The sequence below is a fragment of the Sorex araneus genome, chromosome 6 (genome assembly GCF_027595985.1).
Source record: "Sorex araneus isolate mSorAra2 chromosome 6, mSorAra2.pri, whole genome shotgun sequence".
NCBI lineage: Eukaryota > Metazoa > Chordata > Mammalia > Eulipotyphla > Soricidae > Sorex > Sorex araneus.
The window spans coordinates 120037732-120063917 of record NC_073307.1 but is presented as its reverse complement, the minus strand read 5'-3'; the positions used below and the strand labels follow the sequence as shown (position 1 = coordinate 120063917).

Here is a 26186-nt window from a genome sequence, read left to right as displayed (position 1 = left end):
CATTTTTAAAGGATCCCCAAGAATCACACTTCACATGCACGCTGAGAACGATCTCTGATAAAAAAAAAAGTCCTCAGTTCCAGTTTTTATCACACACCTGAGGAACTTCTTCACTCAGTCCTCTATTTTTACCTGAACTTTATTTTTATTTACATGGGCTGGGGACAGGAGGAGAGAGGGGAGAGAGATGGAGGGCTGCTGGGCCACACCAGTGGTGTTCTGGGTACTATACACGGTGCTGGGGATTCAACACAGTATTGCATCTGCCGCAGTCAAATGTAAGGTGAGCGCCTTAACTCCTGAACTGCCTTGCCAGCCTCAGGACTTCATTTTTTTTTTTGATTTATTAGTTTATTTTTAATTAGAGTCATCGTGAGGGTACAGTTACAGATCCATACATCTTTGTGCTCATGTTTCCCCCATACAAAGTTCGATAACCCATCCCTTCACCAGTGCCCATTCTCCACCACCAGTAAACCCAACATCCCTCCCCCCCTCCCCAGTCCCGTCTCCCCCCACCCCACCCTGCCACTATGGCAGGGAATTCCCTTTTGTTCTCTCTCTCTGATTAGGTGTTGTGGTTTGCAATAAAGGTGTTGAGTGGCCATTGTGTTCAGTCTCTAGTCTGTATTCGGCCCGGCCCGCATCACCCTTCCCCCACATGACCTCCAACCACATTTTACTTGGTGGTCCCTTCTCAGGACTTCATTTTCATTTGGATCCTTTGCAGTGTTACAAGTCTTATAGATTTTGGCCTCCCTACCTGCCAGACCATTTAGTTAAAAACAGAAAACTGGTGCCAGAGATAGCTTGTAATTCCATACCTAGTGACACAAACCCATTAACTTGATCTCAGCATCTGCTCACTCAAACCGTGACTGATGAACACATTGCTCCTGTTAGTAGAGGTTTTTCAATACTTTCAAATCGTTAGTATGCTTTTTCCAATTCAAGCTACAAGGGATAGCTAAAATGTCACCTTTTGGGCCTAAGAGACAGTACACTGAGTAGAGCGTCTGACCTGCGCATGACTGGCCTATGTTTAGTCTCTGGCACCACAAATGGTTCCCTGAGCACTACCAGAAGTGATCACTGACAACAGATGCGGGAGTGAGCCCCAAGTACAGTTCAGTGTGGTCCTAAAAAAAAAAAAACCAAAAACCCAAAAATAAAGTCATATCTTTAATGAAACTGACTCAATTCCCTTCTCTTAGTTTCTTTTCCAATGTATTTGTCATTGAATCTCTAACAGAGAACTCAACAGATTTTGTTTCCCAACATATGTATCTTCTATCTGCTCTACTGCTTAGAGTACTTGTGGTGGTAATGCACTCGATCAACATTCTGTAAAGCTCAGAGGCCAGGGAGATGGCTCGAAGGTCGGAGCACCTGCCATGCATGTGCAAGGCCTGGAGCGCCTTCCCTGGTGCTGCACGGTCCCCTCCTGTGCCCCACCCCCAGCACTGAGTATGGATGGCCCTGGAGGCCCCTAGCCCTGCAGGGCCAAAAGATCACTTGCCAAGAACAAAACCATCAGGCAGATAAAGTACAGACATTATTATACTGATCTAAAGGAGAAATGCGAAGTAGAAAGGGGTTGTTTCTTTCCTCATACTGCTTCAAACTCAGAAACATATTTTTTTAAGGGCAGGGGAGGCGGGGTTGGCTCATTTCCTAGGGATGCTCAGGCTTTACTTCCGGCTCTGGGCTTAGGGACCAGTTCTTGTGCTGCTTGGTGGACGACAGGCAGTGCTGGGAATCAAACCATGTGCAATATAGTCCAGGAGCTAACTCACTGGACTACTTCAGGGCCTCTTGGGATAGTTTTTTTTGGGTTTGCTCTTTTTTGGGAGTCACAGCCAGTGATACTCAGGGCTTATTCCCGGCTTTGCATTCAGGGATAGCTCCTGGTGAGCTCAGGGGATCACATGGGATGCTGAGGGTTGAACTCAGGTTGTCTGCATAAAGGGTAAGTGTGCTACCCACTGTACTCTCTCTCTGGCCCTGTGGGAATAGGTTTTGACCTGTTATAACCATTATATAAAAGAAATCCAGTTTTTAATGATTCTTAAAAAGAATGAGTGGCCCTCAAGCCACCCACCCAAGTAAATACCACACAAAGATATGTTGGTTAAAAGAGTGTCTATAAAAAAACTTTACTTTTTAAAAATAATTTTTAATACAAGACATCTAAAGTCTCAGATAAACAGCAAATTAACCCAATTAGGAACAAAATATGGCACGGATTCCAGAAACAAGACATTTTTTTCTTCTGCAGTTAGGCTTTTCAGTCACTAGTCAATGATTATCAATTCGCGAAGGACAGTAACTGGAGAAAAGGAGATATGAGAAACATCTTTTATTTTTTTCCTAAAGAGGTGAAAATAAGACATTTTTTAATAATTTTCATTCATAAGATTATTTTTAACTCTTAAAAATGCAATATCTTCTTTTCAAAGCACATGCCATCTTTAAAAAAACCTTAGCAATGTACATTTGCACTCAAGGAAAAGCATGCAGTGCCACTGTCTCCTGACAAACTGCATAAAAAACTCCACGTGACTCTCTGCAAATATACGCTCCCTCTTTAGCATTTTGGGACTCCAAGCCACAAGCATTCAGTGCAAAATGTATTGTTTTTTATTTCCGTAGGAAACACAGGACCAACGATGTCTCATGACTCTGTTTCCCGAGGGCCGAGCCACAGTCTCCTCTGCTTTAAAGTACTTGTTTAAACTTGCTGACGGAGGTACAACTAAGAGTCAGTAAAACTTGAGCCAAAATTGGAGGATGAAGGAGAAATACTTAAGGTGTACCCTGTGCTATAAACTTAGGGAAAACACACACACACACACACACACACACACACACACACACACACACACACACACACACACACACACACACTCACACTCACACACTCGCGCACACGCACATACACACATGCACGCTCACACAAACATACACACCAAACCCCCAGACCCCAAGATTTTATCAACGCACCCTTTAAAAAAAGTGTTTTTTTTTTTTCAATTTTCTGAAAGCAGCTTAATGTGAATCGAAAGCAGTTCCTGAGTAACTGCAGTAAACAGTGTCTTTTTAAAAATATATATATATATTTGCAACTTAGCTCATTTTGGTTCTGCCTTAATTCACCTCCCCAGCTTTGCGTTTAATCACAGCTCTTTTTTTCCGTTCACAATGTGCAAGTACAATAGCATTGGCTCTGCGAGTCCGTGTGGTGCAGATGTCTGTCACTTCTGAGTGATCACCTGCATTGTGTCAGGCCAGGTTTCCAGAGTCACTGTGGGGCACAGTTCTCTCATCTCACAGACCTGTGAGAACCATGGGACCTTTCACGTTTTCTTCATCAGACGCCGTGACTGCCACGTGTGGAGCTTGTTGTAGGCTGTCTGCAGCATCTCCTCTATGTGACTTACCAACTGAAAGACAGGACACACTCAGGAAACTGGGCAAAGGCTGGGAAGTTAATGCTTCCCTGGCCCCTACTTAGTTCAGCTTCCAGCTCATCTGAATTTCCCCAGTAAAGGAGGCATGTGCCAGCCTGCTGTGACAGTGCTTTCAGACACAGTCAAAGCTGAAAATTCATCTGCTCTCTGTGGGCTGATACCTGCTCTGTCACAAAAGGCCTAAATGGAATCTAGACCTCAGTTTCTTTTGCCAAATATGGGAGATGAAAGAAGAGGAGATGAACTAAACCGGTGATTTTTCTAGATTTAAACATTTCAGTTAGTTAAGACCAAAGTGGTGGTCTCAACCTTAGGTTACAGAATATCTGAACAATGCTTCATTCCTGAAACTCCCACAGGAGTAAATTTTTTTAAGTTCTTGCAGTGGGGCCAGAGCAACAGTACAGGAGTAAGGCACTTGCTCTGCGTGCAGTTGGACAGGGTTCCATCCCAGGCATCCCATATGGTCCTCCAAGCCCCAGGAGTGATTCCTGAATGCAGAAGTAGTAGTAAGCCCTGAGCGCTGCCAGGTGTGACTCCCAAACGAAATATAAATAAATATGGAATCATATTTGCATATTCTATTCTTCCCCAGTTATCTTTCAGACTTGTTAAACCATTCCTTTCCCAGTCATCTTTCATCTTCAAGATTTACATATAAAGTTTTCTTGTTTGCCTACTCTAGTCTGGCACTGAAAATTATGTTAAGAATCCTAGACATGATGTGAAACTACCTCTCCTTCCCTAGACCCAGGAAGGGAAGCCGAAGGCAGACACCAACTTAGGAACTGTTCAAGCAGAACAGTAATTCTGCCAGTCTTTGCACTGCTTGATTTGTGCTTCCTTTTCAGCTTTTGAAACTAATTACATCTTATGGACATACATATATAATGAAAAGCAAGGAAATGACAATTACAACTGCTTATTAAGTCGTGACCTTGGGAAAAATGTGAAGGAGGGTTTGACTCTTAGAGAATAGGAACCCTTAGAGAATAACTATGGGGACTGGTTGATGCAGATACTAAATTTATTATTTTATTTTAATTTATATTTTGATTTTGGGGCCACACCCAGTGATGCTTAGGTCTGACTCCTGGGTCTGTACTCAGGGATCATTTCTGGTGGGCTCAGGGATTATATGTGGAGATTCAACCTGGGTTGGCTACACGCAAATCAAGTATGATACCTAATATACTATTGCTCAGGCCCCTCATTTTATAGTTTTAAAAAGTACACATACTTTATATTCCTTCTAAATGTATGCTATGACTTCAATTAGTAAACACTAATTCAACAGAATAAAGTTACCTTCTCATTTACACAAAAACAATTTCATTGTCTTATATATATATATATATATATAAAAAAAAGAAAATTGGGTAAAAATCAAATTGCTGCCTTACATTTGTGCTTAAATACTGTCTCCGAATTTTCTCTTGGAATGGGCAAAGCTTTGTAACTTGAAATCGTTCCAAATTACTTTTCATTTTCACTACCTACAAAAGAAAAAAGAAAACAATGAATTTTTTATTTTGGTAGCACTGGGGATCAAACCAGGGCCTCACATATCCTAGGCAGATGCTCTACCACTAACTCACATTCCTGGTCCCTATAGGTATCCCTATAATATGCGACTTTGAAAAAAAAAAACCAACAAAAAACCCTAAATGTGAAAGAAAACTAATATGCCTATTATATTTCGCACTCAGAAAAAAAATCTGGCTAATAATTCTTTTTTTTTGCTTTTTGGGTCACACCTGGCGATGCACAGGGGTTATTCCTGGCTCATGCATTCAGGAATTACTCCTAGTGGTGCTCAGGGGATCATATGGGATGCTGGGAATCGAACCCGGGTCGGCCACGTGCAAGGCAAACGCCCTACCTGCTGTGCTATTGCTCCAGCCCCCTAATAATTCTTGTATTATGTGTATGTGTATGAATGCACATAAGCAGGAAAAAGATAGGCTACTATTCTTCTCCTGACGCTATGTGAGTATCTTCCAGTCAGTACCCACCTAAGCCATCATTCAAAAATAAATGTAGGGAGGGGTTAACAGTACAGTGAGCAGGGCACTTGCCTTGTATGTGGGGGACCTGTGTTTGAGTCCTGGTGTCCCTAAACACTGTTGGTGTGGCTCAAACCACTATCCCCACATGGAAAGATGGACAGGGTTATAGAGTCAACTCAAAGGGCTGAGCATATGCTTTGTACATGAGGTCCTGGAAGCCTAGGTTCGATCCCCTGCACTGTCTACTAAGAACCACTGAGCACAAAGCTAGGAGTAGCTTTGAGCAACAAAAAACACAAAACAAAACCAAATAAATAAAATGGATGTGTATGGGGCAGGGAGAAAGCTCAAGTGGTAGAGAACATCCCTGGCATATGTGAGGCCCTGAAGTCAATTCCTGGCACTCCATGAGCCCCTAACTCTGCTGGGGATAGCTCTAGTGGCCTAATGGAACCCATTAAGCAAAGGCCACAGTGCTGGGTGTGGACCCTTTTGAAAAGAAGTGACATAATTTAAAAAGAACAAAATGGATATAATGTATATCTAATGTATTATCATGCCACATACTCCCTTAATCAATGTCCTTCTGGTGCTACTTAGGACACTGCCATACTATCTTCCATGGACAGCAGTAGGCCTGATCCCTGGTACCACATGATTGTAAACAACACTGGGCGGGCTCAGTACTGCTGGGCCCAAACAGCTTTGGTCCAAGGATCTCCAAGAGTGTTCCTCAGTCCTCCTGAGCACTGCTCGGAGAGGCTATCTCACAGACATCACAATAGTAGCAGAACAATTCGGTAGCTCTTAGAGCCTTGTTCCTGGATTATTTTTTAAAATTCTGGGGGCTGGAGCAATAGCACAGCGGGTAGGGCATTTGCCTTGCACGCGGCCGACCCGGGTTTGATTCCCAGCATCCCATATGGTCCCCCGAGCACTGCCAGGAGTGATTCCTGAGTGCAGAGCCAGGAGTAACCCCTGTGCATCGCCAGGTGTGACCCAAAAAGAAAAAAATTTTTTCTCCGGTTGGGACGCCAGACAACAGGAGAGGTCCATATCATTTCATATGTAGCACCAGGTATTAAACTTGTGACCTAACAGCAGGGCTACCAGAACCACTGCAGTCCTGTGAAGAGAGCAAGGCCTGAACCACTGACACTGTGCCGACTGGGTGAGTGCTAAGTCACTGAGCCATATCCTGGACCCCTGAAAACATTATATTACGATGCACATTATTTTGTATTTTGGGGGCTAACACCTGATAATGCTCAGGGGTTACTCCTAACTCTGTGCTCAGGGATTACTACAGGCAGATTCAGGGGACCAAAAGGGGTGCGAGTAATCAAATCTAGGTCCAGACAAGTCCCCTACCGGCCATAAAAACAATTTTTTAAAGGTAGCAATAATAGTTGATTGAAGAAAGGACCCAGCAATTAGACTAAAGTTTATCATTACTTTCACTCCTCCATTACTTTCATTCCGTCCAATTCAGTATGGACAGAAAATACTGTAATTTTATTTAGTAAAGAGGGAGCGGGCCTACTCCCAAAGGTGCTGGGGTTACCAATAAATTTAAATTTAAAAAAATTCTTGGCCACGTGCAAGGCAAGCACCCTACCTGGTGTACTAGAGCTTTAGCCCTCAGTCTTGTCATTTTTAAAGATCAATGTGTATAACATTTTCTTAGAAATGATCAATCTGGAAAGAATTGAGTGCTGAAAGTAGGTAAAGGGATATACCTAAAAACCTGTGCATCAGTACATAAGTACCTGTACTGCAAACCATAGGGCCCCAAAAAGAAAGAGAAAGAACAAGAAGAGAAACAATGAAGAAAAATGCCTGCCATACTAGGACGGAAGGATGGAAACTGGGGACATTGGCACTGGGAAATGCACATTAGGAAGGATGGATGTTGGAGTGCAACTGTGTATGGGCCCAAGATCCCAGGTCCTACAAATAATTTTTAAGTTAAACAGCCAATTTTACATTAGCTGACTTTTCATTTTAAATTACTCCTAAAAACGTACCACATAATTTTACTTATGTGGTATGATTTAAGATTCCTGCTCAATCACTTCCAGTGGCTTAGATATTTTCTTCATCTGTGAATAGCAATGCCTACACCATAAGGATTCTATGAAACCTGTATTCACCCAACTTCTAAGTAACACCTCACTAAGTCACACTACAATGGCAGCTAGTTGTGCCCAAGAAGTTCTGACCTTTTCTTCTAGGAATGGTGTATTAACAGGAAAGCAGGACCAGAAGTGCCGGAGAAGTTCGCCAACAGCTACATACAGGTGTTTCAATTCAGACTGAATATCATTTGGCACCATCTCTGCAAAAGAAGAGAGCCGTAAGACAAAAGCTATTTTCTCTCCTCCACCCCTACCCAAGAGTCTGAAAGAATGACCATTCAGAAAAGAAATCTGGACATGTTCTCCTACCAATGCCAAGAGTGTGCAATTCTGGGATGAATTACTATTTTGTTGCTAAGAAATGTCAATTTAAATTCTCTAGGGATTTTGGAGAGACTTTCAGGTTTCCTTTTATTCTAAGAGGCAGTGGAGAAAATAAGAAAGCATTCAATGTGACACAGGAGTATAGATCAGCATGAGGTAAGACTAAAACCTAAGTTCTTATGTCTAGAAATGTTTCAAGGTCTGGATGCAAATGCCCCAGAATGTGCCCCAAAAAGACCAATAAAAATCTCCCCACTCATTTTTTAATTTGTGTAAAGCTTTTGGATAACACCCAGCTGTACACGGGGCTTACTTACTCTTGGCTTGCTTGTGGAACTATGAAATGCTGGGATCAAAATTAGGTTGGCCACATGCAAAGCAAGCACCCTACAAGCTGCACTATGCTCCAGCCCCTCCCCACTTGTTCTTTCCAGCTGGTTTAAGAAAGGGATGGCAGAGGGCACCAGCCTAGCACATACGGTTTATGGCTTGCTGTGTCCCTCCCTGCATAAGTGCTCCTCCAGGTGATAGGGCTGCGATGGTACTGCTGGCAGCACTACTTGAGAGAACCTGAAAGAAATTAAAACAGTCTTTACTCCTGTCTAAACACATAATTTACAGCAAGCAGAAGTAAGTATCTACAAAAATAGTATTATGTACTGTAAAAAACTAAAGCTCGCTGAGGGGTGTGTGCACTCTCGGGCTCTCCGGGCGGCTCTGTCTCACCGCCCACGTTCGGTGCTCTAGAACCGCTGTGTGTGGCTGTTGGTCAAGGGCAGGCGACGGAAGGAAGAAGACCAAACTGGTTGCTTGATCAGTTTATTTCATTCTCTCTCTCTCTGCTTCTCTCCCAGTTCTGGATCTCTCTCTGGATCTTGCCCCAACCCACTCTTACAGCCTAGTTAAATCCCCCCAGAATGAGGGGTTTGGGGTGTACACATAGGTGTGGTCACAATCAATAGGAGTAAAGTTGTTTTCCCTCAGGGGATGCTTCTCCTAGGACTGATTCTCTTTCAGCAGGAGGATCCACCCAAGGGCGGAGTCCCATGAGTGTGTTTCTCCTCTCCTCATCCAGCAAACATATAAGCATTCATAATATTAATCATTTTGTATGGACACAATAAGAAATGCATTAAAGCTTACAGAATTGCTCTCCGGGGGCCATCTCGATCTCAGACTACAGTGGTCAGGCCAGATCAGTCTTTCCTATCCCTAGTAGGATCCTAGTCTCATCATTACTTTTGGATCATGACAACATTTGTCTATGACCAAGCTCTTATAGTTAAGAATTAGGCACTTTGGCCAGGCCCATCTCGATGCCAGGGTAGCACATAACTCACCGCTTGCCCTGGATCTGTCCCGTCACTCGTCGGGACCCTGCTTTTGGGGTGCTAGGAACTGAGGGCAACTGAGGCTTAAGTGGAGAAAGCAGATGCCCGGGAATGAATAATATTCAAAGCCAATTAAGTCCCAAGTTACAAAAGCATAATACTGTCTTCTTGTGTCTATACAAAAAGGACATTGCTTTAAAGTAAATTATTCAAAAGGCATAAGGAAAGGAGAATGGCAGTATTAACTTATAATATAAATTCAGTATCCTAGGAAGGTCTGACCTTACAAATTAGCAGAGTCAGATTAGGGGGAGAAGCTGATTAACTCTTTTTAGGGAAGAGAGCAGAGAAGTGATTACAGCTAAACAAAGGGATGGGAGAGATTCGGGAATACCTTGATGGGTGAGACTGGAGTAAGCCTAAGCTCTGGGAAAAACCGGGACAAGTTCCTCGTGGTAAGGGGGGAGAGGACAAAGTAATGTCATCCTACAATGTACCAATCATCCAGAATCATCAAGCAAGTGCATAGGAACCTCAAAACTCACCTGATTTATCTCTCATTTTTATTTTCTTTTTTTGAGCCAGATACTGATCTCAGGGCCTTATACATACAAAAGTTTGTGCTCTACCACTGAGCTACATATGTTCCTGGTTCCATGAAGCCCTTTCTTACTTTGTTTTGGGCCACAACCAGTGGTACTGTGGACTGCTCCCTAGCTCTCCTGCAGGCAATGCGTGTGTCCTAGCCCTCTGAGTCATCACCCAGTTCCCAATGAAGCCTTTTCTTAGTAGCAGCTTAACCGGTGAACCACTGTAGAAAAACTTGAGGTTAAGAATAAAAAGGTCAGCAAACCATGTTAACATGTATTCCCAATGGCAGCTTTAAAATAAAAAAAGCACTCTAACAGCTTGTATCATTTTCCATTTTTCAAGGAAGTGAATGAATTTACCCAAAAGGAGGAAAACACCCCTTTATGCTGATAAATATCAATATTTAGGGACATAATTTACTTATCCCATGAATATCTAACAAATGCCATTTACTGCATAGGGAGGAGCAAATCACTTCTGTTAAATAGCTCTGTTGTCAAACACTACCTGATCCATATACCTGAAGGTTTGCTTGTAGTGCTTAATAAACCCTCAAGAAATGAGAAGGGCTGAAGTGACAGTACAACAGGCAGGGCATTTGCCCTGCATGTGACCCACCCAGGTTCAATCCCCAACATCCCATATGGTCCCCTGAGCAATGCCAGAAGTAATTCCTGAACATCGCCAGGTGTGATCCTCAAAAGCCAAAAAAAGAAAAAGAAATGAAGAGAAGAGTTAAACACACCCCTTTAAGGAGGGCATACACGTGGCTAACAGGTGTATAAAAAGGTATACATCATCACCTGTCACTGGGAACTAACAAATCAGAACAATGCAATGTCATCTTAAACAGACTCACACTGGCACACATAATCAAAAAAAGAATGGTGCTGTTACAGATGTGGGGAGAAGGCAGTCCTTGCCTATTAGTGAGAATGTTGACTGGATCAATGCCTACAGAAAACAATACAGATACTTGCCAAAAAACTAAGAATTGGGGCTGAAGTGATAGCACAGCGGGTAGGGCATTTGCCTTGCACGCGGCCAACCCAGGTTCGATTCCCAGCATCCCATATGGTCCCGAGCACCGCCAGGAGTAATTCCTGAGTGTAGAGCCAGGAATAACCCCTGTGTACTGCCAGGTGTGACCCAAAAAGCAAAACAAACAAACAAAACCAAAACTTTTTGCACTTACCTACAGCTAGCCCAGGATCTACCAGAACGATACAAAAATTTGTGCACTATTCACAATAGTTAAGATGTGAAAGCATCCCACACGTCAAAAACATGAGCAGATAAAAAGTTATGAGGGCCAAAGAGATAGTAGAATGCCTCACACATAGTGACATCAGGTTTGATCCCTGGCAATCCATATGGTCCTGAGCACCACTAGGAGTGATTCCTTAGCACAGAGCCTAGAGTAACCTGTACTGCTAGAAACGGCAAGAAACCAAAACCACCAAAATTATGGTGTATACACACAATGAACTATTACTCAGCTATGAGAAAAGATGAATTTTACAATTTGCTGCCATGTGGATCAAACTGGAACTTTCCTCAGTTTCAGCATAATACCTTCAAATTGAGTAAATTCAGTCAGAAGAAAAGGGACAAAACCAGAATGATGTCATTATGTGCAGTATATGAAGAAACATAGCACAGGAATAAGAAATAAGCAAAGGAGAGGCTGGAGTGATAGCACAGTAGGTAAGGTGTTTGCCTTGCACGCAGCTGACCTGGGCTTGATAACCAGCATCCCATATGTTCCACTCATGCACTGACAGGAATAATTCTTGAGTGTAAAGTCAGGAGTAACCCCTGAGCATTGTTGGGTATGACTCAAAAATTAAAAAAAAAAAAAGAAAAAATAAGCAAAGGTTTGGCACCATGCCATGTAAGCTCTTTTACAGGTTATGACCCAGAGACTCTAAAGAGATCAACAAGTTAGAGATTCTTTCAGACCCTGCACAAGGCTGAGTCGTCTGGGGCACCCTGGAGGGAGATGGGTGAGCACAGTACCTGCACAAACAGAACCTTGGCAGCCAACTGCTCCCAAGCTCTGGCTGGACTCCACTGCTCAGGATGAGCCTCATCCAGAAATTAACCTGCTGAAAAACTCAGGTATGTGGGCTTTGTGACTGAAATCTCCAGGCTTTCACAGGGTCAGGATGATTTACCTTCCCCCGCCCCACCCCATCTCCTGTACTTTCAGAACCCCAGCAGTCACGGACACAACCCAAAGCCTCCATTCAGTTAAAAATTTAACTCTGGTTGTTATCACCCCATGAAAAATTTTGGACTTCCTGGAGCACGCAGCCACTAACTCCATAAGACTGATAAACAAGGAGTAGCACAACAAATTGAATGGGATATAATGTAGAAGGCAACCGATTTCAATTAACAAAATATAAACACAGAAGGCTTAACCGGTAATAACATTTTAGTAATCTCTTATACAAGGACTTAATGGCTCCATGATGAGACACAACATTCTTTACTAACTTCTTCTAAGGAAACATTTTATGTTCATTCTGTTGGCAAATTACGGGTATCAATATAAAATACATTATTGAGGGCCTGCTATATTAGGGGAGGTTTATGGGGTGGTTGGGAAAATTGGAGACAATGGTGGAGAGAAGGTACAATGGTGGTAGAATTGGTGTTAAAATACGGAATACCTGTTAACAAATCACTATAAGCACGTTGTAAACCTGTGTTTATGTAATACATGAGGGAAAAAGTAAATAAAACAGTTAACATCAAGTGCTTACAATGGTACAGAAAAGTCAGGTTGTACAGTCTGAGAAACCCTAATCAGTAATGTACATTGGCCACGAGGTAATCCAGCACACATATTTTAAGTTAATGGGATGTTTATTGAAATAGAATGTCTGACTGGTGACAGATTCTGAAAGGATAATTGAAGGTTAAAGAGAATTCAAATGGTAAGGATGATTAAGAAATGAAGTAAGTTCTATGAGAAAAAGTTAGATTAATTTCAGTTATTTAGCTTGGAAAAGCCAAAGAGATTATTCTATTTTGTCATTTTTTCATTACAGATCTAGACTTAAGAAAAAAGTACATAAAATTAAAGCACTTAATTCAGTCATTTGTTCAAACAATAAATACGAGCATCTGCCTTGCAAAATATGTGAGAGCACAAAGATGAATACAACATAATTTATACCTGGAGGCATTTCATTTAAATAGAAGAAATAGTTATTTTGAACAACAAGGTGATAAAGTACAAGGTGTGAATATAATTTATATAATCATGGAGATAGTCAAGAATACTGGCTAGGATCCCCCATCCCTCCATCCCTCCATGAATAAGTAAACCAACCAATCCATCAATAAAACAAACATCAAAAAAAAAAAAAAAGAATAGTGGCTGGTATTAAAGGTTGTTATGCTTATAATGGCTTGACCTTTGACTTGTTTTTATAACTTTACTTTAAGCCCTGAGCATCACTGAGTGAGGCCTAGAAACTAAAACCAAAAAAGGACCCAAGAGATAGTACGCTGTAAGATGTCTGCCTAAAAGGCCCAGGTTTTATCCCTGGGACACAACCCAAAGCCTCCCAGTACCATGCAGGGTTCCCCTAACCACCTCCAGGAGTCATCCCAGAGGATAGAGCCATGAGTAGGTTCTGAGCACTGCCTGATGTGACCCGTGTCATAAATATATCGGAGGGGGGTGGGTTGAGTTCCCCTCCCTGTTCCAGCCACAGCCATGCTCAAGGCCACTCTCCATACGCTCAGATGAGCCTCACCCATGAAGGAACCGACCGATGAACCCAGGTATGCGGGACCCATGGCTGAGATTCCCAAGCCTACTTGGATTGGGACTGGGCCTCCAGAGACTATAAAACAAAGCTCCTGAAGAGAGCAATGCAATTTTTCCTGGAGCGCACAGCTACAAAAAGACCTCTTTATTTTTATTTTTTTTCCCTGTATGGCAGAGCCTGGCAAGCTACCCGTGACGTATTTAAATGCCAAAACTGGCAACAACAAGGTGCTCTTCGTGTTCCTGAGCAAGCATACGCCACTGGGCTACACTAGCATGTCAGAGGAACAAATGAAGAAGTTACTGGCACCCACTCGGGCAAATCTATAAACGATGGGAGACAGTGGTAATGACGCTTATAATGATCACAAAAGTAGATTATTTCATCTTCAAAAACAGGAGAGAAATGGTCAAAGGCAACAGCACATGAGCGCTGGCCCCAAGGATAGTGTGTCTGTGTGGCACAACAGAGAGTGGGTGAGAGGGGACCTTGGGATACTGGTTATAGGACCAATTCTGGAATACTATGCATGAAACTACCACTGAAAGTATCATAACCACAGTGCACAAACGAAACAAAAAACCCACCCATGTCTCTGCTGCCACCAGATGCAGCTCTCCCTCCATCAGGTCCTGACCACACTTGTGGGTGTTTCCTAATAAATATTTGCCCTCTGACTCTGGCAAAATCTTCTACTGACCAATGTGATCAGTCAGAGAGTGATCTAAAGGTCACAAGGTCACAACTGATGGTGCTCAGGGGCCAAAGGGATGCTGGAGACTAAAGTTGGGTTATCTCGTCTGCTATCTTCTCAATCTTGGATAAAGGCTTTTATTTTTGACAATAATCATGATTATCGCCAAAATTAAAAATGAAATATTTTAATTTTATTTATATTATTAAAATTGTAAATAATTTTGGTGATAATTTACATTTTTGGTGATAATCAGGATTAAACCGGAACTCCTACATGCAAAGCATGCTTAACTCTTGCAGCTATACAATCTCTCCAGCCCCGAATTTTTAAAATTATATTTACTTAGAAAGATTTGAGGGGAGAAAGAGGGGCAGAGCAACCTGGGTTGGATTCCTGGTATTCCATAGGGCCCCCAAAGCACTGCCAAGTGTGGTGTGTATACATATATGTATATACACACTATATATATGTATATATGTGTCACTGTCATCCTGTTGTTCATCGATTTGCTTGAGTAGGCACCAGTAACATCTCCAAGTGAGACTAGTTACTGTTTTTGGAATATCGAATACGCCACGGGTAGCTTGCCAGGCTCTCCAAGAGGGGCAGAGGAATCAAACCCAGGTCGGCCATGTGCAAGGCGAATGCTCTACCCGCTGCGCTATTCGGGAGCAAGATATATATATATATATATATATAAACAACAACAAAAAGGGTTCAAAGAGAGAACCTGGGCTTCTACAGAGTGGAAAAAACAGAAAGGTACATGTTCTGGAGGCTGGAGCGATTGCATAGCAGGTAGGGCTTTGGCCTTGCACACAGACGACCTGGTTTGATTCCCAGCATCCCATATGGCCCCCTAAGCACTCCTGATTACTCAGGAGTAATCCCTGAGTACAGAGCCAGGAGTAACCACTGTGCATCACCAGGTGTGACCCAAAACGCAAAAATAAATAAAATATGTGTTCAAGGAAGGAAAGTGGGCTTGGCAAAGAGAAAGCCTTTTTCAATTTGGCAGAAAAAACTTTCTTCGGGGTAAGGAGGTACTCAGTGGTACTCAGGGGTTACTCCTGGTTCTGCACTAAGGAATACTCCTGGCAATGCTTGGGGGGCGGGGGGCCCTCTGGCAGTGTTTGGGGAACAGCATGGTGAAAAGGATTGAACCTGAGGCTACTGCATGCAAAGCATGCACTCTAGTCCCTTTTGCCATCTTGCTAGATCCAGAAATATAACCTTTATCCTCAATTAAAATGGAGCTGTATGGTTTAATTGTTATATTCATATAGTGAAGAAGGAACTATGGAAATTCTGATCTCCACATAGTGCAAGTCACCTACCTGAGTTAATTTAGGTGTATAAGCTTCCATTTCTTGTCTAATACTTTGAAAAGAATTAATAATATCTTGACTTGTTGCATACTGTAGAGACTGGATTGGAGTAGGACCATGGTAATACCTGAAGGTTAGGAAGAGGAAAGAAACCACTAATTACAAAGAATAAAGGTACTCACACTTGACTTTCAATTTAAGACTCCTCTCAAAAAAAGCATAATATAGTTAAAGAAATTTCAATAAGCTAATCGAATTCCTATAAGGGGAATGAGAAAATAGCAGAGAGCAAATTTTTTTTTTTTGGGGGGTGTGTCTTTGGTCATGTTAAATCCTTTTCTGAGCAGCACAAAGTACATTCCTAAGGAAAGGGATACCAAACTTCTAAGGCAGCAATAACACTTGTATGCACCCTTACAGGATTCTGCAATGATTGTGCTGCATGATTATTTTGCCTAAATTTAATATTGTCCAACTTACCTATCTGACTTCTGGAGGTTTAGTGCAATTGTTTTTACGGAATTATTTTTCCCCAAGTCTTCATATTCAATGGACTCTTGTAACTTTGCCTAAAATTAACATAGCACTTTTTATTGTACTTTCCTTTTACAAAGATAACAAAACACGAGAAAAAAAAAGTAGATCTTCCCACCACGAGCCTCACTTTCTAGAAGTAACGGTTTCAGTTAAATCTATTTCCTATCAATCACCAGCAGAGTATATGTTTTCCTATAGTCAAATCACACTAAATATTAAACTTCTAATTTCTGACAATCTGGGGTATGTAAAAGCATATACTACTTTCCCTCCAAATTAATTTTGTTATATGTGTTGTAAATTGTAACAATTAAACTTAAATTTGACGTTTCCTAGTTTTATTGTTCCCTTTTTGCTTATTCCTCAGGATTAATCTGCTGTTATTTTTATTCACCTGAAATTCACTTTGGAATAAGGAATAAGGTAAAGAACCTGGAGTTTCTCTACACCATATCAATAATCAGTGCTTGGCACACAAGTGCAAAGTGGAGCACTCTCTCTCTGATGATTCTAAAATGTCATGTTAACCACTTATGTAATGCCTTCATTTTATTAATTTTTATTTTTGGGCCACAACTGGTGGTGGCTTTCTTCAGGCTCTGCACTAAGAGATCATTCCTGGTTAGGCTCAGGAGACCAAATGGGGTGCTAAGAATTGAACCCAGGTCGGCTGAGTGCAAGGAAGGTGCCCTAGTCATTGTATAATCTCTCTAGCCCCCAATTCCTCCATTTATGTAGGTCTTTAAGGAACCCTTTTGCTGGTTTTGCTGATCTTCTGTAAATTTTTATAGTCTATAATAATTACAAATATTTCACCTATTATGTACAAAGCCATGAAATTCGCTTGGTCAATTCTCAGTTGCAGCTACCAAAGCATTTAGGTTATTAACTATATCCTAAAAAATTCAATTTGGGGTCACAGGGAGAGCTCAGGTGGCAAAGCATAGTCTTCAAATGTACAACGTGCCCTGTCTGAGCCCTGGCACGGCATGCTCCCATTGGTCCTACACTGCCAGGTGTGGCCCTCGCTATCAACGCATCTCTAAGAGTGGCACACAGATAAAATTTTAAAAGTAAAAATAGAGTTTCTTAAGACTGTGTAATAATCTGAACCTTAAAAAAAAAAAAGGACCTTATTTCAAGAGTTGAATATGAATAATCCCTTTGAATCCCTTTGGAGTGCAAAAGTTTACCTGCTCTCAGCATTTCATTTTTTACTACTTTCTCAGTTTTACAGCCTATCTTTTAGCTAACTTCAAGACAAATTGAGGTCTTCATTGCATTTCATGTCAGCAAGCTCAATTCTACCCTTTACCTTAACCATGTTCATACCCAACCTCCCATGATACAAATCTTAAGCCTCTATCAATGCGTGTTAAATCAACCAAGCACCATACTTAATTGAAAATGTCATTAAATATAAGGACTCGTTACTTCTGAATCTCATCTATTAATAAAGCCGTTTGGAAAACACAGCAAACCACGAATGACTTGAAAGACAATGTAAGGTCAGCCTTTGATCAGATACTGCGACTGGGTTACTCTATGGTTCTGCTAACCTTTCCTACCAAGAATCAGAAAGATAATAGTGCAAGTGTAAGGCAAAAAAACAAAACAAAACAAAACAACAGCAACAACAAAAAAACAAGAAAAGAAAAACCTTTTGGGGACAGAGCAAGAGGACAGCGGGTAGGGCATTTGTTTTGCATGTGGCCGACCCAGATGCAACCTCCAGAATCCCAAAATGTCTTGTGAGCACCTCCAGGAATAGTTCATGAGTGTGGCCAGGAGTAATTCCTGAGTATTGCTGGGTATGACCAAGCCTCCAAAGACAAAAAGCATCATTTCACAGATATTTTTTAACCTATTATTTACACTTCTCACAGTACAAGGAAAAAAAAAAGCGTATGAAAAAAATTCAACAGCATATATAATGCCTGCAGAAATATGAATGTACTGAATTATATGAAATAAACACATTTAAGGACTGGAGAGATGGCACAGGGATTAACCAACACCGTGTAGGTGGCCAACCCTAGGTTCAGCTTTGGAGGGTCACGAGTACCAGGCCCAGTTGACCAAGAATCACAGGGAGGCCCTCTGAAACACACACATAATGAAATAAAGAAAAAAATCTTTATGATCAGAAAATAATTCAATACAATTTTATAAGTCTTTATTAAAGCTTATGAAGTTGGCTTTTGGGCAGGGTCTGGGGGAAGAGGGATGGTGGTGGGACAGTATCAGGCAAAGAGGAAGGCCACTTCTATTTTGGGGATTTCTAAGTGGTATGGAGGAATCAGACCTGGGCCACATGCATGCAAAGCACACGTTCCCACCCACTGAGCTATCTCTATGATTGTCAGGTTCTTTTTACAGTGAAAAGTTATAATACAGTATTTTTGTTGTTTTTGGGTCACCTTGGCAATGCTCAAGGCTTACTCTTGGCTGTGTTCATTCCTGGTGATGCTTACCATTCCTGGTGATGCTCAGGGGACCATATGAGGTGCTGAAGACCAAACCTGTGTATCAGGGAAATAAGTGCCCTACCTGCAGTACTATCTCTGTAGCCCTTAGTCTATTCTTTAAACATAATTCTTTTACATCTTTCCAGCCCCAATCACTAATCTCACTAGTGAGATTAGTGATTGGGGCTGGAAAGATTGTATAAGGGTTAGGGCGCTTGTCTTGTATGCTGCCTACCCCAGTTTGAACCCAGGCACTGCATAAGGACCTCCAGCAGAGCCAGGAATAGTAACTGAATACCACTTGGTGTAGCCAAAACTAACACTCCTTTTAATTTTTTCATTAGTGGCAAGGTCAGTATCAATTATATGAAAGTACCTAAGATACTAAATGTTTGCAATTTACTATGATACTGTAATGAATATTTGTATCTCACTGTTGGTATCTTCTACTACCTAGAAGTAAAATTATGGGCATAAACCTTTACAATATGAATAAAGAGTCTACTGGCCCATGAAGAAATCTTTCTCATTTGTTTATGTAATTGGGAATGGAAAAAAAAAATATTTAGACAAGGGCTTGTGATGTGATCATTAGGGTAGACTGTGTGAGGCCAACCACATGGTCCTATATTCCCTCACCCGCACCCTTCCTTATGTTCTTGGTGGCCCGAGCATTACCAGGGTTGCTTCCATATTAAAGAACAGAATAATCTGGCAGAGCTGGAGACTAACAGAGACTGTCCAAGAAGTTGTCTATACTTCATAGAACAAAATGTTTTAATATATGGAAAATTTACTTTAAAATTACATGTATTAAAAAAATATGTATAAGTAAAAAATATAGGGCCAGAACAATAGTAAAGCAGACAGAACACTTGCCTTGCACATAGCGCACCTGAGTTTGATCCCTGGTACCCCACCATATGGCCCCCCAAGCCCCAATGGAAGTGAATCCTGAGCACAGAGTAAAAAATCCTGCACAACACCAGGTATGACCTAACGAAACCCGCATCCCCAGCCCCAGAGAAGCTAATTTTTTAGGGCTGGGTCCAGAGCAATCAGACAGCAGGCAGAGCACTTGTGCAGGGCCAGGAGTAAGCCCTGAACACCCCTGGGTGTGGTCCCCACAAAAATATAATTTTAATTATTATATACACATGTAGATTTATAACCAGAAATAAATGGCAGAAGATACACACCCCCGGTGATGCTCAAGAGTCCATAAAGTGTGAGGATTCAACTTGGAACCCTATATATGCCAAGCACGCATTCTAGCTCATTAAGCTCTCTCCCTGGTCAAATTTCTTTATAATGAGGTAATTTCCAGATAAGCTAGGCTTACTATGAGACAAAATCCTATTATGTCATAGTATCTTTACTGAATACCCTCTAGAAGACAAAAATTATAAATCAGCATCTGTGTTTGTGTACACTGTAGCACGGCACTGTCGTCCCGTTGTTCATTGATTTGCTCGAGTGGGCACCAGCAATGTCTCCATTGTGAGACTTGTTACTGTTTCTGGCATATTGAAGATGCCACAGGTAGCTTTCCAGGCTCTGCGAAGTGGGAGGGATACTCTCAGTAGCTTGCCGGGCTCTCTGAGAGGGACGGAGGAATGGAACCTGGGTCAGCCGCGTGCAAGGAAAACGCCCTACCTGCTGTGCTATCACTCCAGCCCATGTGTACACATGAAGGGAAAATGGAAAATAATAGCTTATAATCTTTTATATTTTTTGGGGGTGTGTGTCATACTAAGAGATATTCAGGGGTCACTCCTGGCTTTGCATTCAGGAATTATTCCTGGCGGTGCTCAAGAGACCGTATGGGGTGTTGGGGATCAAACCCAGGTCAGCCAGAACCCAAGCTGGCTGCATGCAAAGCAAAAACTCTACCTACTATACTGTCACTCCAGCCCAATAGTTAATCTTGAGTCCACAGCAAACAAACAAGCCAAGGCTGAGGAAGCGCACTTCAAAGTGTTCTACAATGAAAGCGGAATGTTTAAGGTTGTGGTCAGAAGAACTCAATCACTTGAAATAATTAAAGATGAACATAAAGTATGGGCAGTTATATAATTTATTTGGTAAAATCTGAGCTGTAAACAGTTCAGATATTTTCCCCGTACCCTTTTGACTGCGGGCTGAAAGCAATCTGCATCTCCACAATTTTTGTCCATGCCGCTGGGCTCACCATTTTGTTCATTTTGTGCTTCTCTTAATATAAAGAAAAAAAAAGTTAAAAAAAGTGTAAGCAGAATGTAACAACTCTACAAAGCTATCTCAGAAGTCCAGCTATGACATCTTTGCATGTATACTTAACTGTTTCCTGAGACCTGCTGCCAGAACCATGGCACTGTGATGGTTAAACCTCTTGATGATGGCAGCATTGCTATTCTCTTTTAGAGATTTGGAATTTGAAGTCGATGGCACAGAGGAAATGCCATATCCCTGTGAGAAACAATTAGATTAAAACTGTCACATTTTTAAAAACAGAAAATACAGGTTAACATTCAAAAATAAATGACACTACAGATAATTCCTTTTAACCTTACAAGAAACTCTGCATTAAACTGCACTTTTTTCCCAGAGCAATTTCGAAACCAGTATGAAATGGCTATACAGCTAAGACATGGATTCAAACTCAGAATTACTCACTTTTTCAGTCGAGTATTAATGTAGGAAAGGTAGTCAACTTTTCCAAGTGCTATAAAGCGGGCCATCAAAGACTAAGATAACATTTCAGTATGTCCTGAGTACATACAGTGCATTAGACCCTGCGTGCAAGGGAGCCTAAATACTAGTTAGGGGATGCTGGGCTCTAAGTCCAGTTGAGACTTACAGTGGCCATAGGAAAGGAAGTGATTAATCCCAATAGAGAATAGAAGGGAGATTTAAAACTATTTCCTGGAGCACCAAGGAGATGAAGATCCATCGTATGTGCACTGAGCAATTTCTACAGCCCAAAAACAAGATCACCGCAAAATTTTTTTTGTTTCTTGGACCACACTGGTGATGCTTAGGGCTGACTCCTGGTTCTGTGCTCTGGAATACTCCTGGTGGGCGGGGGTGGGAATACCATATAGGATGCCTAGGACCGAATCTGGTCAGTTATGTGTAAGGTAAGCACCTAACCCGTTGTCCTATCACCCTGGCCCCCAAAACAAATTCACTTTTGCAAGTGAGAAATGTTGGGTTAGGAATGGAGGTCATTTGGACAGCACATGCTTTGAAGACTAAAGCTGTTTTTGTCTCAAAATTATTTTACTCACTTCATCCAATGGTTTATCTTCCAAAGCTGTCAAATCAAGTAGTGGATTTTTCACTCCTAATGAAACCATTGTTTTTAACCCTAGAAAATGGAAAAAAAAAAATCCATCAGGCCTTACCCTTTTCAGCATTAGGGGAAAAACAAACAAACAAAAAACAACCTACCAAAAATTAGAAAACAGCAAATTAAATGCTACTGTGGACTGGAGAAATAGCAGACGGGTTAAGGCTTGCATGCAGCTGACTAAATAGCTCCCCAGTACTGTACACACTTCCTTGAGTACTACCGAGAGTGACAGAGCAGCCAGCCTCTCTGCACTGCTGGCTGTGGCCCCAAACCCCTCCCCTTACAACCGCGTGGGCATCCCCTCCCCTCCCCACCAAAGCTGTAAGTATCTGGAATAAAGTTACCCTTTTCATCTATTTTGGCACATTCTGCAAAGAGGTCCTTTGACCCTGTATTCAGACGGTCCCTGTGAAAATAATGGGACTGGAAAAAACGCGTCCAGAATTCCTTTTCTGTCATGTTGTGAGGAACGTTTTCTGCATATTTCATTTTTACTGTGGAAAACAACCATAACAATTACAAACTGAATTTCCATCTTAAAACTCAAGAAAGCTGAAATTGACTAAGAGCAAAACTGAGCAGATCATAAAGCTGAACTCTGTATACTATATAGAATAATCTAAATATAAATAATACAGAAATTGAGACGTTAGGTAACGGATTATTTTTATAAATATTAACTGCAAAGGATCCTCTGTCCCTCTCGGAGAGCTCGGCAAGCTACGGAGGGTATCCCACCCGCATGGCAGAGCCTGGACAGCTACCCGTGGCGTATTCGATATACCAAAAATAGTAACAACAGGTCTCACAATGGAGACATTACTGTTACCCGCTGGAGCAAATTGGGAGCATAGCGGGTGGATAGTGTGACAGTGCCACAACTGAAAAGGAAACTTTTTTTTTTTTTAACAAAGAATAGGTCTTGAAGTTTTAGTAAAGAGAAACACCAGTTTCTTTAATCTGCTGCCCTCCTTTCTCTAACTAAATAGCAATTGGCAGTGGGCTGGAAAGGGTGATGAAAACTAATATATACAGACAAAACCACGTAACAAAACACAAGGGAGGGTCACCGATACGAAAAAGTAGTAGCCTGGACTCTAAAATGTTTCCTTCTTCAAGAATGAGAGAAGAGAGTGGGGGGGGGGGTGGCGTGTGGAGGCTTGGAGTTTTGAAGGCAGCATTAGACTACTTCTTCTTAAAATGCATGTTTAGAGGGCCAGAGACTTAGGACAGAGGTGAGGTATTCCTTGCACGTGGCTACTCCAAATGAATCCGTCATATGGTCCCCTAAGCATCAACAGGAGTGATCCCTGAGCCATTAGAAGCAAGCTCTGAGCACTTCTGGGTGCGATGCTCCAAAAAGTCCAAATTAAAAAAAAAAAAGTTCGAGATGAAGGACTTGCTGGTTGCAGCACTGGCCTCCCTTGATGCACACCTCCTGCGCAGCCTTCAGGTGCTTGTTCTTTCTATCCCAAGTCTTCAGGGTACAGGTCTACAAAGTTTGGCCACAGGAGAAGATCAGGGCCCAGGCCTGCAGCAGAGGACACTTGCTGATGGCACTGAGGCTGACAGAGCCTTTTCCCGACTCTGGTCTCCAGGAAAGGACGTCATCACATTGACTGTTAGAGACAGACACCGTGGGGCAATCTCCTTAACAGAACACTTGTAGGTGTAGGCATGGACTGGGGCTCTCAAACTGGGCTGCAGAGAGGTATTTTCCAGACAGATGCAGTCATCCAGAGACGTGTGCATAGACAGCACCCAGCACCTTCTTGGTCACCCAGTGCTTCAAGTCATGGTCCCCAGGGGTAGGCGCTCAGTCTCTAGGAAGGATACTGTGCCATTCTGCAGGTAGAATGAGCCTCTACACTCACTGGCATTTTCAATGATGGTGAGGACTAAGGAGGTTCACCAGTCTTAAGTAGTACACAGTGGCACTTGGTAAAGACATTGAGTTATGCAAAAAAGCTCATTTTTCTGCCTGGGGTCAGTTCTGAGTATCAGGAGGCCATGAAGCTGGTCAGTATTTTGCAAAGGTGAGGGAAATTAGTTACTCTACTCCGCAGGGTCTAGTGCAGGAGCAGAACTACGTTGCTTATTTGTTTACACGACTGGGCATTCAACCCAAAGAAGTGAGTGCTAGGAAAATAAAGATCTCAGCACTCTACAAGCTGACAGTCCTATGAACAAAGTGTTTAAGAGCCTGGTTTCTTGAGGTAGAGTCCTAATTTAAAATGTGAAATTCAATGCCCATCATAGACTGTGTGAATAAAAATTATTTCTTTATCTGTTTTTTTTTTTTTTCTTTTTGGGTCATATTCAGCAATCCTCAGGGCTTACTCCTGGCTTTGCACTCAGGAATTACTCCTGGTGGTGCTCAGGGGACCATATAGGATGCTGGGAATCGAACCTGGGTCGGCCGAGTGCAAGGCAAACTCCCTACCTACTGTGCTATCGCTTCGGCCCCTATTTCTGTATCTTTAACATGAGAGTAGTAATAGTACCTACTTTATAGTATACTTATATTGATTAAATGAGTGAAAATATCAAAAGGCTTTAGAGTTCACTCTGAAGGCAGCAAAAAGGATGTTCTGAGTTAAAGCTATCGACTCAGTGATGTCTCTGACTCACCTTGCTCAGGTACATGCAAGATTAAGTTGAAGAACCACTGATGAAAAGAATATCAAAGATCAGAACTGAAGAAATAGTACAGCAGATAGAGTGCTTGTCTTGAAGTGGCTAACCGGGGTTCGATCCCAGGCATTCCATATGGTTCCCAGAGACCCACCCGGAGTGATTCCTGAGTAGAGCCAGGTGTAATCCCTATGCATTGCAGGGTGTGGCCAAAAATAAAAGAAAAGCAAAGTCCTCACATCCTTAAGTAAAAGACAGCATATTATTTATTAAACCCTTAATATCTACCAGGCACTGACTAAATTAGCACAGTTTACCAAACTTAATTAAGAATAAAGAAAAAGCCTTATATTTTCCAACAATATATTGCTGAATTCACAAAAGCAAATATTATATCAACTGCAAAAAGTGATTCTTCTTACCTGCTGGATAGGTCCTAAATATAGACTCAATGATATCAGAGGTTAAATTGTATTTTAGACCATTACATCCATCTGTTTGGGGTCGAACATCAGACTAAAATAAAGAAAACACATACTCATTAAAATACTGGAAAATGACTAAAGAGATAGTCTGGAGGGCTCAAAGAACTATGGCCTGGTTTCACGGAAGCACAGTGACCTAAAAAAGATCTGCTTCCTTGAGGGGCTGGATCAATAGTACAATAGTCAGGATGCTGACCTTGCAGGCAGCTGACTCAGATTTGATCCCCAGCACCCCATATGGTTTTCCAAGCCCACCATGAGTGACCCTTGAGTGCAGACACAGAAGCCCTGAGCACTGCAGGGATGCCTCTTCTCCCATCCTGCCCCAAACTGCTTTCTTGAAAGTTCAATGCGTACCTTCCTGTTTCAATGCAATTAGCAATCTGCCTTTGGGAACTCAAAACTTGATTACAGGACAGAGAGTGGGCGAGGGCATCTGCCTTGCATGTCGCCAATCAGAGTACATTCCAGGTCAGATATACAGTGCAGCAAATAAAGCATTTCACTGCATACAACTGACTCAGGTTTGCCTTAGCATCTGTATGTTCCTGTGCCTCACCAGGAGTGATCCCTGATTGCACAGCTGACTCTGAGAACTGAGGGGTGTGGCCCGAAAATCAAAACCAACAAACTTTGTAAAACCTATTCAAACTTGGACTGGCTTTGGGGCTGGAGCAATAGCACAGTGCGTAGGGCAATTTGCCTTGCAGGTGGCCAACCCGAGTTTGATTCCCAGCATTCCGTATGATCCCCTGAGCACCGCCAGGAGTAATTCCTGAGTACAGAGCCAGGAGTAACCCCTGTGCATCGCCGGGTCTGACCTGCCCCCCCCCCCCAAAAAAAAACCCAAAAACCAAAAATCTTGGGCTGGTTTCTTAAAAAATGGCCATAATTAACTTACTACAAAGTACCAAGAAAGATTCCAAAAATGCCTGGCACTGAAATTTAAATAAAGAAATACCATTTTGGTTCCACAGACTACATTCTTTTAAAAAAAAAGGCTTTGTGGGGGTGGGAGCGATAGCACAGAGAGTAGGGCATTTGCCTTGCAT

General features: G+C 42.0%; 1 protein-coding gene across 1 annotated transcript in view; it reads right to left on the bottom strand.

Moving 5' to 3' along the window:
* Positions 1-2131: 2131 nt before the first annotated feature.
* The window catches only part of GTF2H1 (general transcription factor IIH subunit 1), a 44548-nt gene continuing 20493 nt past the window's right edge, over positions 2132-26186 (bottom strand). Inside the window, exons 5-15 of the mRNA XM_055141407.1 lie at positions 25072-25165; positions 22360-22509; positions 21951-22030; positions 21002-21129; positions 20808-20895; positions 16157-16245; positions 15686-15803; positions 8421-8511; positions 7702-7817; positions 4874-4966; positions 2132-3443 (exon numbers count right to left, since the gene is read on the bottom strand). Coding sequence (XP_054997382.1) covers positions 3357-3443; positions 4874-4966; positions 7702-7817; positions 8421-8511; positions 15686-15803; positions 16157-16245; positions 20808-20895; positions 21002-21129; positions 21951-22030; positions 22360-22509; positions 25072-25165 — 1134 coding nt within the window. The 3' untranslated portion in view covers positions 2132-3356. The remainder of the gene's footprint in view (positions 3444-4873; positions 4967-7701; positions 7818-8420; positions 8512-15685; positions 15804-16156; positions 16246-20807; positions 20896-21001; positions 21130-21950; positions 22031-22359; positions 22510-25071; positions 25166-26186) is intronic.